At 23.1% G+C, this 20,236-nt stretch overlaps 4 protein-coding genes across 4 annotated transcripts; 2 read left to right on the top strand and 2 right to left on the bottom strand.

Annotated features, from left to right (window-relative positions):
• Positions 1-353: 353 nt before the first annotated feature.
• Positions 354-848, bottom strand: LOC128960599 (mRNA decay activator protein ZFP36L1-like). Its single transcript, XM_054306723.1, has one exon. The coding sequence runs from the start codon at positions 846-848 to the stop codon at positions 354-356; it is 495 nt and encodes a 164-aa protein (XP_054162698.1).
• Positions 849-2,949: 2,101 nt separating this feature from the next.
• Positions 2,950-5,015, bottom strand: LOC128958300 (U3 small nucleolar RNA-associated protein 6 homolog). Its single transcript, XM_054304121.1, has one exon. The coding sequence runs from the start codon at positions 4,878-4,880 to the stop codon at positions 2,973-2,975; it is 1,908 nt and encodes a 635-aa protein (XP_054160096.1). The 5' UTR covers positions 4,881-5,015; the 3' UTR covers positions 2,950-2,972.
• Positions 5,016-9,483: 4,468 nt separating this feature from the next.
• Positions 9,484-12,732, top strand: LOC128958320 (histone-lysine N-methyltransferase, H3 lysine-79 specific-like). The gene is made up of 3 exons (XM_054304163.1): positions 9,484-10,211; positions 11,037-12,559; positions 12,633-12,732. Exons 1-3 carry the CDS (start codon positions 9,809-9,811, stop codon positions 12,666-12,668), a joined length of 1,962 nt encoding a protein of 653 aa, XP_054160138.1. The 5' UTR covers positions 9,484-9,808; the 3' UTR covers positions 12,669-12,732.
• Positions 12,733-14,622: 1,890 nt separating this feature from the next.
• LOC128960588 (potassium channel subfamily K member 10-like) lies at positions 14,623-17,366 on the top strand. Its single transcript, XM_054306712.1, has 3 exons — positions 14,623-14,697; positions 16,330-16,854; positions 16,981-17,366. The coding sequence occupies exons 1-3, from the start codon at positions 14,658-14,660 to the stop codon at positions 17,364-17,366; spliced, it is 951 nt and encodes a 316-aa protein (XP_054162687.1). The 5' UTR covers positions 14,623-14,657.
• The last annotated feature ends 2,870 nt before the right edge of the window (positions 17,367-20,236 follow it).

Here is a 20,236-nt window from a genome sequence, read left to right as displayed (position 1 = left end):
TTACAGTAAATATTACAATTTACAATTATATAACAATATTACAAGAATATTACATTTTTGTTTTTATCAAATAATTTTTTTTTGATTTTTCAAAATGATTAGAAAATGATTAAATTATAATATTATTCACAAAAATTAAAACTATAAACATTTAAAAAATTAAAATACTTAATGATTAGAAATTAAGATTACAATAATCAAAAATGTTTAAATTGAAACAAAAATTAAATATAATTTTGTTAAAAATATTAATGTCTTAATAAAAACATATTTATTATTTAAAAAAAAGATTTACTAATGAAAAGTCATTAGTCGTTAAAGTTTTTAAATACAGGAAGTCGTGAATCAAAGATTTAATTAAAATTGAAGCCATCATTGGTTATATCACTTCCAAGACTAGTTTCGGCGCCAAATTGTCTCATCTCTGCTGTTGAAGTGGCAATCGGTGGCAAACTTCGGGTCGATTCAGCAAAACGATTGAGTTGATTGATAATGGCGTTGATGTCTGGTTTAGTGTGTATATAAGCACATCGGGGGCCGAAATCGCACAAACCTTTTGTATGAAATGGTCGACACAATTGGGTCTTATATTTCTTATGCTTATATGTTATTGGCCTCAGGTCTTGATCCGAATGGGCATAAAAACAGCGGTCATTGAACCGACAAACCCCTAACTCCATGAAATTTTTGCAAATTTCTGTCCGATATCGGATCGGATCAAACGTCGGCGCAGATAATATTGATTTGGGAACCGATGACAACAGCTCTGAAAGACTGTAGACTCGGTTCGGAGATAAAAATAGTGACGACGAGTGACCACTTGACGAACTCGACATCGGAGATGACATTATTACTAATTGGACGCTCGGGTTAGGTCTTTGACAATCACTAGATCTGATCTATAAAGAGGACCGTCTGTTGTGACACTTTAGGCGTCAATCAGTCTAACAATGCTTTCAATGCTATAAAACTTAGTCCCCATTGTGTCTAACGTTTTGTTTTAACCCCTAATGTATGCAATATATGACTAATGAGTCTATTGAATGACGAATTGAAGAGTAATAAGTTTTAAGCAATAATGCAATGCTTTATCAAAAGCTTTTAAAACATTTTAATAATAACTAGAGATTGTATTATTCAAAGTTTGTTGTATTATACTATACTAATGTGTGGTATGTACTGTCCAGTCCAGTATGTGGTACAATATACTGTACTATATATATATACAAAAATATATTTCTATATTTATTTATATTTTTTAAAAACCAAGATTATAATATTTATATTGAAATAACACATTATTAAATAAATATTATTAATATTTTAAAAAATTTACATTACATAGAAAAAAACAATATTTTACAATTATTATCAAATAATAAATTGTATAAATATTATATGATACTATACTGTACTGTATTATACAGATTAGTATACAGTACAATACAATACAATTGTAAACTACAGTATATATTATGTCAAACCTGCAAATAATATGTTTTTAGCGCCAATTGCTGATGACATGCTTTTTGATGTAATTTCGTGACTTCCTGTTCCGTCCCGTTACCACTAATTTGGTGACAATTGTCAACAAGAGTTGTATCAATTCAATCGCAATCAAAACAAATTGTATTTCAAACAACATTTAGTGCACTAAACAAATGACAACTGAATTTTTATTACCAAATATTATAAGAATAAAAATTTTATTTAATGTTAACTAAACTTTTAAAAAACTTTATTAAATATTTTTATATTGATTATAATAGTGTTAAATAATTTTTTAAAAATAATTTAAAACAATACAATTGTAACTTATATATTGAACAATACAGTATCTACTGTACAGTATTTTTAATTTTATTGTAATATATTTGTATAAAACTTGATTTGTAAAACTAAAATAAATTACAAATAATTTAGTTATTAAATCTTATTAAATAGTTGTTAGAAATAAAATGGGTATTAAATACAATTATAAGATAATGATTAACTTAGATGTGTAGCGGTGTCTGTGATTTGATATTGATTTGAGGACTGTTACCACTCTTAGACAAGTCTTCCTGTGAGGACAGCGATGATGTCTTGTTCTTCTTATTTCTTCCGGTAATCATTAAAAAAGCGGTAAATATAAAGCCGACAATCAATACGATAAATCCGACCAAAATGATACCAAAAGCTACCGAATTGACAGAACTGGTTGATGGTTGAGGTAACAGGTATTTCATTATAAGACCCATAAATATCCAGAAGAATCCGGTGAATGTCGAGAACAAACCGCAATAGAAGAGCATTTGTCGACTTTCATCCAAATGTGAGATACAAGAAGGGGTTAATAGTAATTGTGTAAAACCAGAGATCATTATTCAATCAATTTTAACCGTATATACAGTATATAGAAAAGCACTGAACTATGGGTTCAGTTGTTAACTCTCTTATGACACGAATATTCTTTGAATGCAATTCTGCAACCGTTTGCTTAACGCATAAATCCAGTGAACTCTCAGTTATTAGACATAAGGCTAATGGACTTCCTATTGATTTGTCTCACAGTTTAATGTACTCTTATTTTTTGTTGTTTTGTTTGTCCTCACAATAAATGTTATGCTTTTTAAATGCTTTTATACAAATCAGTTTCGACTCTTGTTTTGAAACCTTAGCGACAAAATAGTTAATCGAAAGTTTTATATTAAATGTATACAAATATTTTGTAAAAACTATTCTTTAGTTATGTTCACTACTTTTTTTTAATAAATATATTCACACTTTATATATAACTCGTTATTTTTATGCTCATAAAAATCGATATTATTATTTTTTTATAATGTTTAATAATAAAATAATTGTAACAATTATCATTTTATACTGATTCATTATATAAAATATATTGGTAAGTTATATAGTGCTTAAAAATCAAGTACCATAATACAAAATTATTGATATTATTAATAATAATTTAATTTAATAAATATTTATTCAATATTTAAGTCTAAATGAAAATTATTTGATTTAAGAATAGAATAGTTTTGTATGAATTTATCCGACTCTTCGGGTGTCAACTGTTTAACCGCTTTGTAGTAAATATCTGCCACTTTGTTGGCGTTGTATTTCATCTCAAACATCACATAATCGATCCAAAGTGTGGCATCATTTGAGCCAAAATTATTGACAATTTCTTCATGTATGCCATGAATTAAATGATAATTTGGATTTGCGTTTTGTTTTTCAATTTCCAACATTTTTCTATGAAATGATAACAAATTTGGGGGAAATTTTTTGTATGAATGATAATAATGTCGAGTCTTTTCAAGACCATAGACAGAGTTAAGTGCGTCCAATATTTTGGGTTTCATATATTCATTGATTTGTTTTGAAGTTTTTCCTGAACTTAATTTAGATAACTTTTTCGTTATATTCATCACTTCAATTGGTTTTAAATACACAGTCGACCATTTGATATATTGTTCCCAAATATCAAAAACTATTGTAATAGACTCGTCACTGATCTCCTTATAACCAAATTTATGTAAAATCTTTTCAAAGAAGCACTTAATTTCACTCTTGGAATCAATTTTCATGACATAGGGTATACAGAAATGCCAAATATCCATATTATCGGACCATCGCTCACAACCTTTAACTATAATTTGACTAATTTTCATACAATTATCATATTTGTCTTCAGTAGAAAAGTAAAGTTTGATCCACTCTTTAAACATCTGAGTAGACAAACAATTTTGATTCCACGCCCTCTCAATCACATCCAATCCTTTCAATAATATCTCTCTTTTTTTGGTCTCTTCTTTACATTTAGACAACTGTTGTAATCTATATTCTATATAATGTGTCCAAATGTTTTCACTTTTAAATTCATTGATCTTTGTTTCAAATAAACCAATTACTTGTCTTTCAAACTCTTTTTTCTTTAATTGTTCTTCAGCTTCAGTTAAAGTGTCATCCAATTGAATCATTGCATTTCCATCTTCTATAATACGTTTAGCCATCAGATCCCATGTTTTCTCTAATGAAGCAAATCTTAATTTCAAGTCTTCATATATCATATCTTTATGTCGTTCAGTAAGTCTGTGATCAAACTGTGAACAAATGGGAAGAAAGTGTGCGGCGAACTCAAAGTCATCGAAAGTGAGGACAGCATTCTTGTAGACAATACAAGCAATGACTCCGTTATAGACCTCGTCTTTCATATTGTCAACTACTTGTTCTTCATTATCGATCTGTTCTTTACTATTGTTTTCACTAATAGTGGGAACGTTTAGTTCAAGAACTTCACGTCGTTTACGGATTTTTGTGCAAAACATGAGCTCAAGTTTGAAGTATTGATGCCAAAGAAGACGAGAATCACTATTAAATCTAATTCCTCGTTGAAGTAGATTTCTGGCCGTTTCGGGAGAGTTGTTGTCCTCAAACTCAAACTTTGCGGCTCTGATCCAAAGCCAGTCTTTGTTGGAGTGAACGGAAAGCATTCGCGTATAAATAGACGACACTTTAGCTAATGATTTGTTGTTTCGGCAAAAATCAATAAATGTGAGCCACATCTGAACGTCAAACTGGTTCCTGAAGACTACTTTGCGATACAAAGACATGATATGTAATGATATCATGTGTTCAATGTGTGCCGTCTTGTATTTAATGCCACTCTTGTCTCTTCTTAAATGGATTAACTTCATTAACGATTGCTCGTAAGCAATATATTTGAGATAATCCTCTTTAATCTTCGTATTCCTCTGCAGTCGATATTCAAAAGCCTTTCTCTTTTTGATAATGGCTTTGATCTCAATGTCTGTCAAAAGTCCATATCTTTCCAATTGTTCCAATTCACTGATTGTCTTCTCAATGTTATACTCAACCACTTCAGCCATTATCTTATAAATCTAGTTGTCGTCACCAATGGATCACTTGTTAAGACTGGTTATTATCAACAAATAATTTCAATCAATGTTAAGACAACACACCATAACATCAGCACATGTTTTATGCCATACATTGAAACACCAATTGTTGTCATAAATAACGTTAATTTCATTCCAAATATTTATTAAATTAATACTTTTTTTTGTTAATTTCTAATTAATTATGTAATAAATTATGACTTATTTTACAATTAGTTTGTATTATATATGATGTAAATTGATTTTCCAAATAATTATTAATCTTGATATTTATAATTAATAAATGTAGACAATATTTGTAAAATTATCATAATAATAATTATTGTTGATCCATGAAATATAAATAATTGAAATGTATTATTAATCTTATTTTTAATTACATTTAATAAATTTATTTTCTATATAATTGTGTTTAAGATTTTTTTCAAATAATTGAATTAAATTGAATGAGAATTTGAGTTTTTATTACTTTTAATGTAAATAACATTTTGTATGATTTATCAAATCATTTATAACCACATATAGAGTGTTACAGAGTTTGTTATAATAGTAAAGACCTAGTTATTACTAATTTTTTTATAACTACTTAATTAGTTGTTTAAAAAATTTAAATAAAATTATTTTTTTTCAATTGCTATGTTTTTTCTGATAAATAATGATACAAATTGAGGACAAACTTTTCACTCGATTTTTTTGGTGACATTTCAGTTCAAATAAATTTTCAAAAACTCATTTGATTATATATTAGAGGCAAACCTTAAATTTTAAAATAAATAATATTTAGTTTTCCATATAAGTATAATTTTATTAGTTTACATTTAAGATAGATTATGATTTGATATATAAATAGATTCAATGTAAATAAATCGTACGTGTGTAAAAATTTATATCTCTATTTATTTGTGTTAAAAATATAATTTATTTTATTTTTCCATAATATTATTAAATTTATCGCATATATTAATAGATACAGTATTTTATTAGTATATAGCTAAATGTAAATAATTAATACATGTACTGTACATTAATGACTACTAAAATAAAACATTTTAATTAGAATTTTGGAAATTAAGTAATAATCTAATAAAATTGTATTGTTTTATAACTTTATTTTAATAATATAAATAAATTTAATTATAATTATTTTTTTTAACTATTTCAAAGATATTAAATAAATTATATTATAATCATAAGTGAAATACAAGTGAGAAGGAATTATTAATATATTTATTTAACTGGTTTTTCAAATTGGTTTTACTTACATATCAATTGTGATTTTTAGTTACTAACTATTAATATATTAATATAATTTTTTATTCAAAAAATTCATCAATTAAATTTTGAATAATTAATTTTTAAAACATTTGTTAATATAATACAATTTTTATTCACTGTAAGCTCTTGTTTGATTTTAATAATTAAGTGCTAATATTAATTTTGAACTATAATATAAAAATCAATATATTACTGGTAAATTAAAAATAAATTATATTAGTATTATTAAATAAAGTATAACGGTATAACTGTATTAATATTGTAAACATTTAAATGTAATTAATGTAATTTTAAATTATTAATAAATATCAATATTGTACATAATAATTATACTACAATTAATAATTATAAAAAATGTAAATTATTAAAATTATAATGTTTACAATTTACTATTTATTTGAATAAATATTTATATTGTACAAATATAAATATAATAATTAAATTTATTATATATTTAATTGAATACAAATTGTGATATAATATGTTTAGTGTATGAAAAAAACAAATAAAGTAGTATATCCAATATCCTCAACATTTCATTGAATATACTATTTTGAAATCATATAAATTAGATATTCATTTAAAATTTTTTGAAAAATTTCAATTAAAAAATATTTATTTACTTATAATTATTATTTTTCGTTTGGTTGTTAATGAATAAATTACTAATATATATTTATAAATATATTTTCTAATTTTAGTAAATTCTTAATTAGAATAAATTAATAAATTAATAAAATACTAAATTATAAATAATTAATTTAATGATACGTTAAATATTACAAAAATATTTATATCTACCTTAAATATGGATTTTAATTTTCAATTAATTGTATGTGATATACAAACTATTATATTATACTCTAGAATCTATAATATAGATATTTGCATTAAATATAAAAATAGACGAAAATTATCAATAAAAGCTATTAGATTCAAAATTACTGCATAATATAAAAATAAATAAAACAGAAATATAAAAAATAATATTTTTCAAATTATTCTTTTACTTAATTAAAATAAATTTTATTAATGTAAATCGATTTTATAGATATTATAATGTATAATAGTTTTTAATAGATAATACTATACCTGTATTGAATTAGAAATAATAAAAACGATAATAGATATACCACTACGTTTAAGATATTTATTATTTTATAAATTTGTGTTACAAATACATTAATATGTAATTAAGTTTGTTAGTGTTTTAACGATTTATTTAATATTTCAATTTGATATTCATTATAATATTATTAATATTATGGTTATCTAAAAACAAAACTTCAAAACCTTGACCTCAATTAGCATATGATTTGCTCTCTTTTAAATTGCTAATTGCTTTTTTATAAATCAAATGAATGCCAAAAATATATTGTAATAAACATGACATATAATATATGTCTATGATGTGGACATTTATTACTGTAAATACATTAGACTGTATAAAACAGTAATTATAAAAATTTAAATTTGTTTTTTTGTATTTTAAAATTATAACACATTTTAATTTATTTTATTAATTGAAAAAAAGAGTTGTTTTAAGGAAAGGTTGACCACATTATAAGCAACGATAACAAAGAAATGGTGTATTTGTTACACATATTGTCAATTAACCTCAACTTTCACTGCAATATATTCTCATTATTTTACACTTCATTTAACTCATATAATTGACTTTTGTTTAAAAATACAAAATAGTTGTAATTATTTTCATTATTGACTGCAATTTAATAAGATAAAGTAACTATAACTACTAAGAAAATTAATCGCAAAAATGTTATCAATTATAACAATATAATACTTTTGTGAAAAAATAACATACATTACATTTTTATTTAAGTATTATTATTATACATTAAGTTATTAACAAAATTACAGTACATTATAAAAGCATTTCAAACATTATTGATATAAATGTTATAAAAGGATTGTATGTGATATTTGTGATATTTTTTATATAAAAAATTATTTTAAATAGTTATTCAAATCGTAGTTATAAATAATAAATTAAATGACATTTTGATAATAATTAATATAAAATTGATTAATTATTTATTAGACAGTTTGATTAACTATGAGATAAATATAAGCTTAAGTAAAACTGAGATCTAATGACAATTTAATAGTTGTAAAACTAAATATATCAAATAAAAAAAAGTTTTACGCTGTTTAGCAAAATATTTACATAAAACTAATCAAATGACTGCAAAGGAAAAATTTTATTACAAAATATGTGATAAAAACATATGAAAAGATGTTTTTAATTTTTTTAGTCACATAAATATCCTTGACTTTAGCTTTTTATGATTAACACATTGATATAATATATCATACCTGCAGTCTATAATACTGTACTAATGAATATATAAGTTATTTAAATACACATTTGAAACATTTCAATATTACTACAAAAGTGAAAAACCATTAAACAATATTAAACGCGTTGTTATCTTAATAGTTAATGAAGCGTTCATTCAATTAATTCATACATTCATACAATGTATTTATTAACTTACAATCATTTTAACACTATGTTTGACTAATTGACAAATTTTCACAAATGTTTTTTCACAATTTCATAACTATTCAGTTCAGTCAAACTTAACGACTCATTGCTTTAATAAATTGCTTATAAAAAATGAAATTTTTTGAATACAGTGTTATATATTATATAAATTTTTATTTAAATATAGCGCTTAATATCAAAGTTTGCCTCAATTTTAATTCAAAGATGACGTTAGTGTGATATTTGAAGTATTATTAGCATATATTACAACATTTAAAATAAATAATTATTTTAAAATCTCCTAAACATAGCTAAACGATTGCATTTTAATCATAATGGGGGCAAACATTTTAGTAATCCCTGTGAGACATAATTTGTTAATTATTTGATTAATTTTTCAATACAGCTGTCAAACAAATGTTTTGCGAAAATAAATAATGTAAATAATATTAGTTTTATAATTTATTTATAATTGATTATTATTTCAAAATATAATATAAATTATAATATTTTATAGATTATGTAATTTTAAATATAATTTTAATAATTATTAATTAATAATTTTATTGTAAATATAATCTATTAATAGTTTATTAATTTAATAATATTTGTCTATTTTTTAGTCATAAGTCGTTATTTAGTGTTTAGTCATTAATAGTGACGTAAAGCGAGTACTAATTTGTGGCATATTTTTGTATTTGTATTCATATACTGTATATTACTGTATAATACTATATATACTGTAATATATATGTTGTGCGCTATATATACATACATATGATATATGTTTTGTATAATACATTAGTTTAGAGATAAAAGAATTGACTGCAAAATGAATGCATAACTAAAACAATAATTAGTTTTGAATTTAGTGTTAAATCAAATAAAAGCCGACTTTTTATACTATAATTGTTTTGAAAGCAAAAAGAGTTAAATATTTGTTGAAATTTATGTCTAATTTATCGCAAAAGTATTAAAACGATTGACTAATAGTTGTGTTTTGTATTATATTTGAAGCGTTTGTCTCACATATTGTTTGAATAAAAGGTTGTGTTTTGTGATCTTCTCTGTACTTAACCATCGATTTGATCCAAATATTGTATTCAATTGAATAATGTCTTTATCGATGTCTTCATCGTCTTCGTCTTCATCGTCGCCATCATTAGGAGTGGGATCTAATAATGAGGTTATATTTGACTCTTTATGGTCATCGATAACAACCAACACAATGAGAGCAACTGATGGAAACAATGGTGATGTCCTCCAGACTATCAATTGTCTAACGAATACCATCGAAGCAAAACTGTTTGCAGTGAAGAATAATAATAATAATAACAATAAGATGAGTGCCTTTGACGACAATAATGATGTGATAAAAGCGTCTCAAGAAGTGTCCAAATTATATGCCATCCGCTGTGAATGTTATCTAACAATAGGTTTATATCAATTGGCTTTTGATGATGCAGTCCATGGATTATCTTTAGACCAGAAAAACGCTAATTTTTATCACCTAAAAGGTATTACTTTTATTATATTTTTATAAATCTACTATATTTTACTCATATGAATCAATTAATTTTAAACATAAGTTTAATGTTTAAGATATTTAATATCAATTATTTCTATGACTTAGTTTTCAATTTAATATTTAATTATTTATTTTAATGATTTAATTATAAATTGAAATGTTTTTAAATTGGTATCAAATGTCTTACAATAGTAATCAAACATTTGGTAAACATATGAGTGAATGCTCTAACCATTTGATGTATTGAATAGCATTGAATAGCAATTGCTTTAATTTACTGTAATATATATATATATCATATAAGTTTAAAATATAAAATTAGATATGAATTGTTTATTTATATAAGTATTTGTTTATAAATAGTGGTTTTGCGCCCATTATTTCATGTATTGATTGAATTTAACGTAAATGTAATGACAGAGACATAAGATATAGTGAATAGCAAACAGAAACCGTTACCAACTGAGACACTGACACTTAAACATTGGGTTTTAATGATTTATTATCACTTATTACACGATAACAGTATATTACTATTGTTTAATTTTATTTAAGTAAATTATTTCATATAAATATCGCTATTTTAATATTTAGTCAATTTATTTGTTTAAATGCTCACAAATTGTGTCAATATATATATAAATTACAAATACATATATGACATCTAAAATATATATTATAAAAAATAAGTAATGATTTAATTGTGACACTGAAATCGATATAAATATATAATATTTATGTGTTTTACGTATATATCTTAATATATTTATATAATATAAATAAATTGTTGATTATATTGTTTATTGTCTAACAGGTCGAGCATTGATAGGATTAAATCAAAAGAAGAGCTCTGAAGAAGCTTTTAAAATGGCGTTAGAATTACATAAAAATACTTCTGATTCTTGCGATGATTGGTTTAAAAATTATAAAATGAAGTCATTAAGTGATAATAAGACACCAAATGCTAATTATAAGGAAGACAACGACAGATCAGTTGACAATACTATTGATCAGATACTTAGCGCGAGTCTAACTTCAGGACAATTGTCAACACTTAGAGATAGCTATACTCGTAGTTATAATAGTAATGATAATGATATGAACCAATTACTAACACAAAGCATTGAATCACAATATTCAAACATTTTTGGATCAAATAATAGTAAAACAAGTATTGGTATAAAAAAAGATAACGACGCCCCACAATCGTTAGGTCTCAAACTAATCAATGATATTGATAACTGTTTGGGAAGTATTGGTGATTCAGATGAAGACAAGGACCAGAAATTTTTTGATAAAGAAAATGATAACATATTCAGTGCCACTAATTATAATACAAATTTTTCAAATATTGAAAATAGTTTTAATATGAATGAAAATAATATAAAAAGTAATACTTTCTGTGATATCAGAGATAATAGTGTTTTACTTTCACGAAGTATTTCGCCACAAATATCGCAAAATTTGTTTGGGATCTCTTCTGATATGCAAATCAATCAACATTTACAACAAAAGACAAATAGTTTTTCTATTGATCTCAATAAGGAAACATTGGGATCTCAAATCATACCCAAAGTTGTTAATAATAATAATAATAATAATAATAATAACAATAATAATAATAAAAGTAATAATTATAGTAATATTAAAACGTTTGCAAAGGTGGCTTCAGTTAATGCTAAAAAACCCATACAAACAGTCAAAATGGCATCAAAAGGACAACAAAATAATAATGAAATGAAAGATATACGACTGCAAAATGTTTTAGATTTAAATATTAAGACAAAAGTATCGGCGTTGGAGTCATTTGGAGGACCGACCAGTGCTAACACTGGCGACTGCTTAGAAAAAATTGAGAAAATGAGTCAATTGATGGTGATTTCAGAACCGACTAAACCAACAAATTTGATGGCATATAAAGGTCTTTGGGTGTGCAATATATCACCCGATGCCTCGTATATGACCCTAAAAAAGGTTTTTCGCAAATATGGAAATTTTACAGGAATTCAGACATTTGAACGAAAGGCGACCAACGGTTCAAATATAGTTTTTGTTCACTACGACAACAGCCAATCACCTATTGATGCCATCTCTGACTTATTTGGTAAATATCATAAAGAGATTTGTATCGATGAAAGTACACCATTGAAGCTGAGATATACACCGAGTATGGAACAGACAAAGAATGGAGAATTGCCATCAATGGAAAAAGCAAAAAGAATTGTCGAAAAAAGTGGTGAATGTTTCAATTGGCGGCTTTCAACCGGATGTCATCGCGGAGATCGATGTAATTATAAACACATCCCAATTAATAAGGCTATCGACTCTCAGCCATGGGTTTGTTAAACATTTTTGTTATTATTGTAATATTTATTATTAATTGTCATATTTTTCTTATATTTATCATTAGGTAAAGGCATTGAAAAAGAAGGCAAACGAGACTTAAAAAAATACATAAAATGTTTTACTTTTTTCAAAAATAAATATATAAATAAATAACTATTAAAAAAATCTTAGGAATAACTATTACAGTAATTTATATATTACAGTATGCAAAATATCTATAACATAATTGTATTATTTTAAATATTAAAAAATAGCAAAATAAGTACACTATTTTGTTTTTAAAAATTACAATTTTCTATTATTAAAGATTAACTAAAGTAATTATGAATATTAATATTTTAATTTTATTAAACTACGGTATTTATTCACAGAAAACAGACATAATTTGTTAAAAAACCTAAATAACATTTAAATTACTTTTCAGTAAAATAAAGCAAAAAAACAATAAATTAAATATATTTAAAATTTATACAGATAAAAATTAACTTACAAAATTTTAATTATTGTTATTTTCTATAAATTATAAATTGAATATACTGTATATTATCTATAAATAAAATACTTTTTACAAATTGATAATTTATTGTCTACAATAATGTAATTTTTTATATTACCGGTAATTTATCTAAATATAATACATCTACTGTAATGCTATTTTATTAACTAAATAATAATATAAAAATTGCGTCAAATAATTCGTGTGGTAATGTATTAATTTTGGTAAAATGCATAATAATTGAATCCATATTGAAGTAGTGATACCACACAAGATTTCTATCATATTTGTAATAATAATTTGCATTTGCGGTAAAACTTTACGAGTGATGTCATAGAAATTTGTATTTCATTTTTCTTACATTTCTCTCACTCATTCAATCACTAATTTAATGCTTTAAAACAATTAATAGATTAGTAAATGATTAAAATAGTAATTATTTATTTTATGACTTTTAAGTTATTATTAGCATTTATTGAGTAATTGTTCACAATATGTAAGACAAATGCATTGAAATATAACAAAATAACAATTAATATATCAATATTATTATATTTGATGATATGCTTTAAACAATTGCTGTGATTATGAGTCTGCAATTTTTATTAGATTTAGTTCACGCTTTCATTGAAATGATTGAAAATAATTGAACGAATACAGTATATAATGTAATATACAGTACAATGAAATTATTACATTTAATTCTATAAATATATATTAATATTCAGGCATTACTAATGTTAAATATAAATGAGTTGTTTTGCTGGATAACTGATTGGTAGTAAAGACGATACGATGTCATCATATCATGACATTTGAGTTTTATTGTTCATTAAATTTGAATATCAATAAAAAGACAATATTGAAGAAATCAAACTATTTTTGTATTACAGTATGTCTGATAAGAATATTGTTAAATAAGACATTTGTTGTAATCATGTCAAACATATATAATAATAGCATATTAAAAAATAATAACAACTAAATAACAAATTATTTTGATTTTTTTAATATAAATTTTAAATATATTTATATTTATTACTTTAATAATTATAGTGCTATGCATATTTATAAATTGAAAACTAAAAATTAGTCTCATTTTAATTGAATACACTTTTGTGATAATTATTTTTTTTGTTTTGAAAAACAAGTTGTTATATTTTGTTTTATAATTTAGACAATAAATTTATAGTCCATTAAAAATGCCAACGACTTTCATGTGGAGCGTAAGTAATTTACACATTTCTTACTTATTGTAATTTTATTTTATTTTTAATTTTAAATACTAGATAATTTTAAATTAACAATTATATTTTATATGTTTTAATAATAAAGATAGAAATGTTTATATTGCAGAAAAAATAAATTATTAATAATGTAATTATTACTTATACTTACACACAGAATATTTTTAACTTATATAAATTATTATAAATTTATATAAATAATATATTTATGATTTATGTTTCATATGATATTTAGATTCAAATAAAAGATTGTCGTAAAATATTTTTACTATTAATCGCTTATATTGTTTATTTGGTTTTCGGTGCTTTTGTTTTTCAATATTTTGAGGAACCGTTTGAACATTCGATGCGATTAAATGTTGGAAACATTACTGAAAACGTTGAAAGTATGTTAAGATTACATATGAATAACATTTACAGTATATATGAAAAATAATGACAATTAAGTAAAAATCTATTAAAATTTTCTAAAGATTCTCAATAAGTTTTTTCTATAAAGATTTTAATTTTGTTACTAATAAATTAAGAAATAAAACATAAAAAATATAATTTAATATATAAAATTCAAATATATAATTGCAATCAAAAATACTACAATTTTCAAGGTTTTTTGCAGATAATGCAAAAAATCAATTTTGTTAACTGTTTAACAACAATCATAAAAGATTTATTTATTAATAATTAAGTCAATATACATTGCTTTTCAAAATTAAAAGCAGTGTATATATAAGTATGTATTATTTTGAATAATAAAAATAATATAAAAATAAATTAAAAGTAGCTATATTTTAATTATAGCAATTAAAATAAATTTAATATATATTTATATAAAACTTTTATAATTCTCTTAAGTAATTAATATAACAGGATATCTAACTTATAAGTAATTTTTATTTATTTATACTTTATTACACACTTCATTACTCTTCAAATTTACCTTTTATTTATTGATTGAATTATAATTATTATAATATCATTTAATTTTATATAAAATTTATAATATAAATTATAATTAATTAAATTTTTTGGTGAGTTATTAAAATATTTAGTTTATAAACTTAATCAATCAAACAATTTACAATACTTTTGAACAAGATACTATTCAATTTACTCTATTATTATGTATTTAAAGTTTATTTAAAGTTTATATAATTTATGCATTATTGAATACAGTATATTAAATAATATCTGTTTATTCAACTAAATTAATTAAAAACATTTAATTTAATGACAAAACTGCAACTTTCAACTAATAAATCATCAAAAAATAAATTGAATCTCTTTGTTTTTTATTAATTTCATGTTTTCAGTTCACTTAATATCCATTTCTAATTAAATAATTTTTAAGCTTAAGTTTACATTTTAATTATTAGTTATGAAACAGGAAAACAAAAACATTTGATTTTATTTACTATATTTAAAACAAACTTCACATGAAATGATAAATAATATTGAAATTGATTTATAAAATTTAAAAATTATCATAAAAATGAGTCTTATTGCATAAAAATTATCAATTAATAAATTTATTTATAAGTTAGGGCTCTAAAAATCTAGTTGCAATTGTTTAATTAATATAATAATTAACACAATATTAAGAGTTTATAAATAATGGTTTTATAAATATTTTTAATTTCATTTTTGTTGTTAGTTTTGGGTAAAATGAGGTTATGTTAGGTTAGGTTAGATAAGGATGTTTAGGTTGGATGGGATAGGAGATTATAAAATAGACATAAAATACAATTGATAATAATATAAAAATAGCATTATTTAGAACATATTAGAATGATTACAATATTTGTTTTTTGTTTAACAATTTATGTGATTATTGAATGAAACCAATTATATTAATAAATTTAATAACAATACAAATTGATAATTAGTTTTAGATAATTTATGGAAATAATGTTCTTTACTTAAAATTAATTTCTTAAGATAAAAATAAATTAATGACTAAATTTGTATTCATATAATTTGATAATATATTTATAATTATTTATTATTTAAATGACAAATAGAAAAGTTATTGAATGGAAACATAAGTGTATCGGAATTTAAAGAAATATTACACAAGTATTTGTTAGCTCGTGATATAAATTTGGTCGACCAGTTCGGGGTCTTAACGAACCAGAACTGGAATTTTCATAATTCGTTTTTCTTCTGTACGACAGTCATCACAACCATAGGTTACGGCCATTTCCTTCCGTCAACAACAGCCGGCAAAATGTTTTGTCTATTTTATGCACTCTTTGGTATACCGATGACCGGTATATTGTTGGGCGCTATCGGACAACTGTTTAGTCGGTGTTTTATGATTAGGATTAAACAAATCAAAGAAAGATATAAAAATAGAAACGGTTTGAATGCAGCCATTGTATGGCGTTATTTGGAGACAGCCGTACTGTTTTTCATCCCCTGGTTTATAGTATTTTTAATCATACCGTCCCTCATATTTGTCGTAATAGAGCGCTGGTCTTTCCTCGAGAGCTTTTATTATTCATTTATCACTTTAACAACTATTGGTTTTGGCGACTATGTGGCCGGTATTTACTATTACTTTACTTACTTAATAATTATATGACAATGTTTTGTAAAAAATAAAAATATTATATATTCTAATAGAAAATAATTTTTTAAAAATGTTGTAAAACTTATATACAATTGGTTAGGCAATTATGACGGCCAAACATGGATTGTTATCTACAAATTGTTGGTTGTCTTGTGGATCATATTTGGTTTATCATATTTATCGATGACATTAAATTTTATTGGAAGAGGATATAAAAAGGTAGAACACAGCGAAATGATTCATTCATCTATTGCACACTTATCTGAACCATTTCTTCATCGGAAACCCAAAATAAGCGTCGAGTTTATGGAAGAGTCGGATAATGAGAGCATACAAATAGCTGCCGTTGCCGTCAAAAACCAGTTAACAGCCTCTGACCTTAACATATGCTCTCAACTTAGAGAACATCATAAACATCACAGTAATCATAATCATCACAACCATCACAACAAAACCAATGACAGTGTTTTGCCTTATATTATATAATAAATAGTAATAATTATAATTCTATTATAGATCTGATAAAACTATAATTAATTTAAAATAATTTTTTAAACAGTAAATAAAACTATATTTATATATTAAAGATCCACTACACATATACAATTGCATACAAAATTTTATAGTATATTTATATTCTAATAAATACAGTAAAAACAGTGTATTAATATTTAATAGTTCCTAAAATATATTAAAATTATTTCTATGTATAGTATTTTATACTGCATTTTAAAATAGATAAATAATTTTTAATAAATACATAGATATATAAATCTTTATATTATTATATAATAAGATATAAATATAGTTATTATTTAGTACTAATGTGAATGACATATTTCTAACTATTAAAAAATTATTAATTAATTTTTAATCTTTGTTAATTAAATAATGTGATGTTATCTTATCAATACATTTTATTGATGTTAAACTTTTAATAATTATAATAATTATAATATTTATTTTTAATTTTTATTTATTTCATAAAAATAATTTAATTTATATCTTAATTATTTATTATGTTGTTTCAACATATTAAAAAACAGCTATAATATTGCTAGTTTTTTTTACTAATTGTTTATTATCTTTAAATGTGAATTTATTAATAAATTAATTTTTTATTACATTTACTATAATATATATATTTATTATAATACTAAATAATACAGTATAATAGTACTAATAAAAAATATTTAGATACTATATAAATATTATAAATTGTTAAAATAAGTATTAGACATTAATTTTGTAGAACTACCAAATGTAATAATAATAATATTAGTGTTGATCTATAATTTATTTATTTATTATTAATGCGATAAGATTTTGGTCGCATAGACTACTGATTTATTTAATATTTTTCAACATATATTTGTTTAGTAAATATAATTTGTAACAAATTCTAAATGATTTATAATTATATATAATTTGAATACAATACATTAAAATATACTAAAATGATCAATAAAAAGTTTTATATAATATTCTGTTATATTATTGTAATTACAAATAGTGAGACATTACAGTTATATGAAGAAACAACTGTAGAAAATTTGATTGAAGAAATGGGAGGATTAGGTAATACATGCAATGAATCACAATTATGTAATACCAGTGCAAACTTGGTGTGTAATGATATTAGTTTATGTGAATGTGAATCCAATTACACGGATATTCAAATCAATAGAACCGGTGAATACAATTGCTATTCAAAAGGTAATATAAAAGCTAATGTCTCTATATATTTGATGATTTAATTAAATTAAATTACTTAATGAGACACTTGTCTATCATAAACAGTTAAATTTAATGAGAGCTGTATTCATGATAAGCAATGTCAGACATTGGATAGTAATACAATTTGCGGTCATTTTGATGTCACTGGCAATAGGTGTCTTTGTGCTCATAGCTATATATTTGATGGCTCCCAGTGCTATAAAAGTTGGTCCCAACGGTTACCAACCAAATGGACTAAATATCATATTATAATTGTTTTTATCATAATTATAATTTCAGTTGGGCTAATAAGTGGATTAATATATATACTGATTATACATCTAAATAAGCTAAAGTAAGTCAATATTTATTAATATTATATATATATATATATATATATATATTAATAAATATATTATAAACTAAAAAGCATTTAACATTCAAATTTTATAACAGGATTATCGATTCATTCAAATATCCCAATAGTTTATCACCAAAAGTGGTTGTCTCTCGATATTTCTCAAATCCTAATATCAATGATTCAGACGATGAAATTTATCTAAAACCTCATGATTTTAATATAAAACCTTTTAGACAATAAGTTTCATAAAAATTAATTAATTAAAATAAAAAATATATGAAATTAAAATAAATTGAAGCAAATTAGTATTAATAATATTGGTTACTAATATAAAATTGCATCATTATTGTAAAATTTAGAAAATTAATAAACATAATTTTTAAAAATAATAATTACTGACTTAACTATTGGTTAATAAAAAAATTAATTTTAATGCTAATCTCATTATGAGATATACTGTAATAATTTATTATAACTTATAATTATAATTATAAGATGTATTTTATAGGTAGTGTATAAATATATATAATTTATGTAACAATTATTACATAGATGTCAGGTTAGAGCAGTTAAAGTAAAATTAATACATAATGTAATCTAAAATTATTAAACTTAAGAAAATGTTGTATAATATGAAAGTGAAACCATTGATTCAATTCAATTGCTATTATTTTCACGTAAATGTCATTAATTTTAACCTATCTTTAGATTAATGTCAAAATCATTTAAAAATAATATATTTTAGATTAACGAATAACATTTCAAATGAAAATAAATCCAATGACCAATTCAGTGGTCAAACTAATAAATTATTGTCAAACAAATATACTGTATATTTGATGCAAACATTAATACAATATGCACTTAAAAAACAGTATTATGCAGACAAACGTATTGTCGGTCAAACAAAACATCTTATAGTGTTATCAGTGCTGACCAGCAAACAGGAGCTAACAAAATACCAGTGCTGTTACTGTTGACAGTCTATAAAATTGATGCGTTGGCTAAAAGACCTGCTGTTCCGGCGCTTACTACCAGTCTTTATGACTCTCTTTCTCTTTCTCTCTCTCTCTCTCTCTCTCTCTCTCTCTCTCTCTCTCTCTCTCTCTCTCTCTCTCTCTCTCTCTCTCTCATCCATTCATTCATCAGTCAGTTTGACTGTTCATATATTTATGGATTGATTTTCTCTCAACCACTCAATTCATAAGCATTTCACATATTTATATTAAAGTTTATTATATTGTCAATTGGGTTGATTGATAATCAATATATGTAATGA

The sequence above is a fragment of the Oppia nitens genome, unplaced genomic scaffold (assembly GCF_028296485.1).
Source record: "Oppia nitens isolate AA-2021 unplaced genomic scaffold, nextdenovo-longstitch-racon4-pilon3 scaffold13_pilon_pilon_pilon, whole genome shotgun sequence".
Taxonomy (NCBI): domain Eukaryota; kingdom Metazoa; phylum Arthropoda; class Arachnida; order Sarcoptiformes; family Oppiidae; genus Oppia; species Oppia nitens.
Note: the sequence above shows the minus strand (reverse complement) of the source record. Positions and strands in the feature narration are given on the sequence as shown.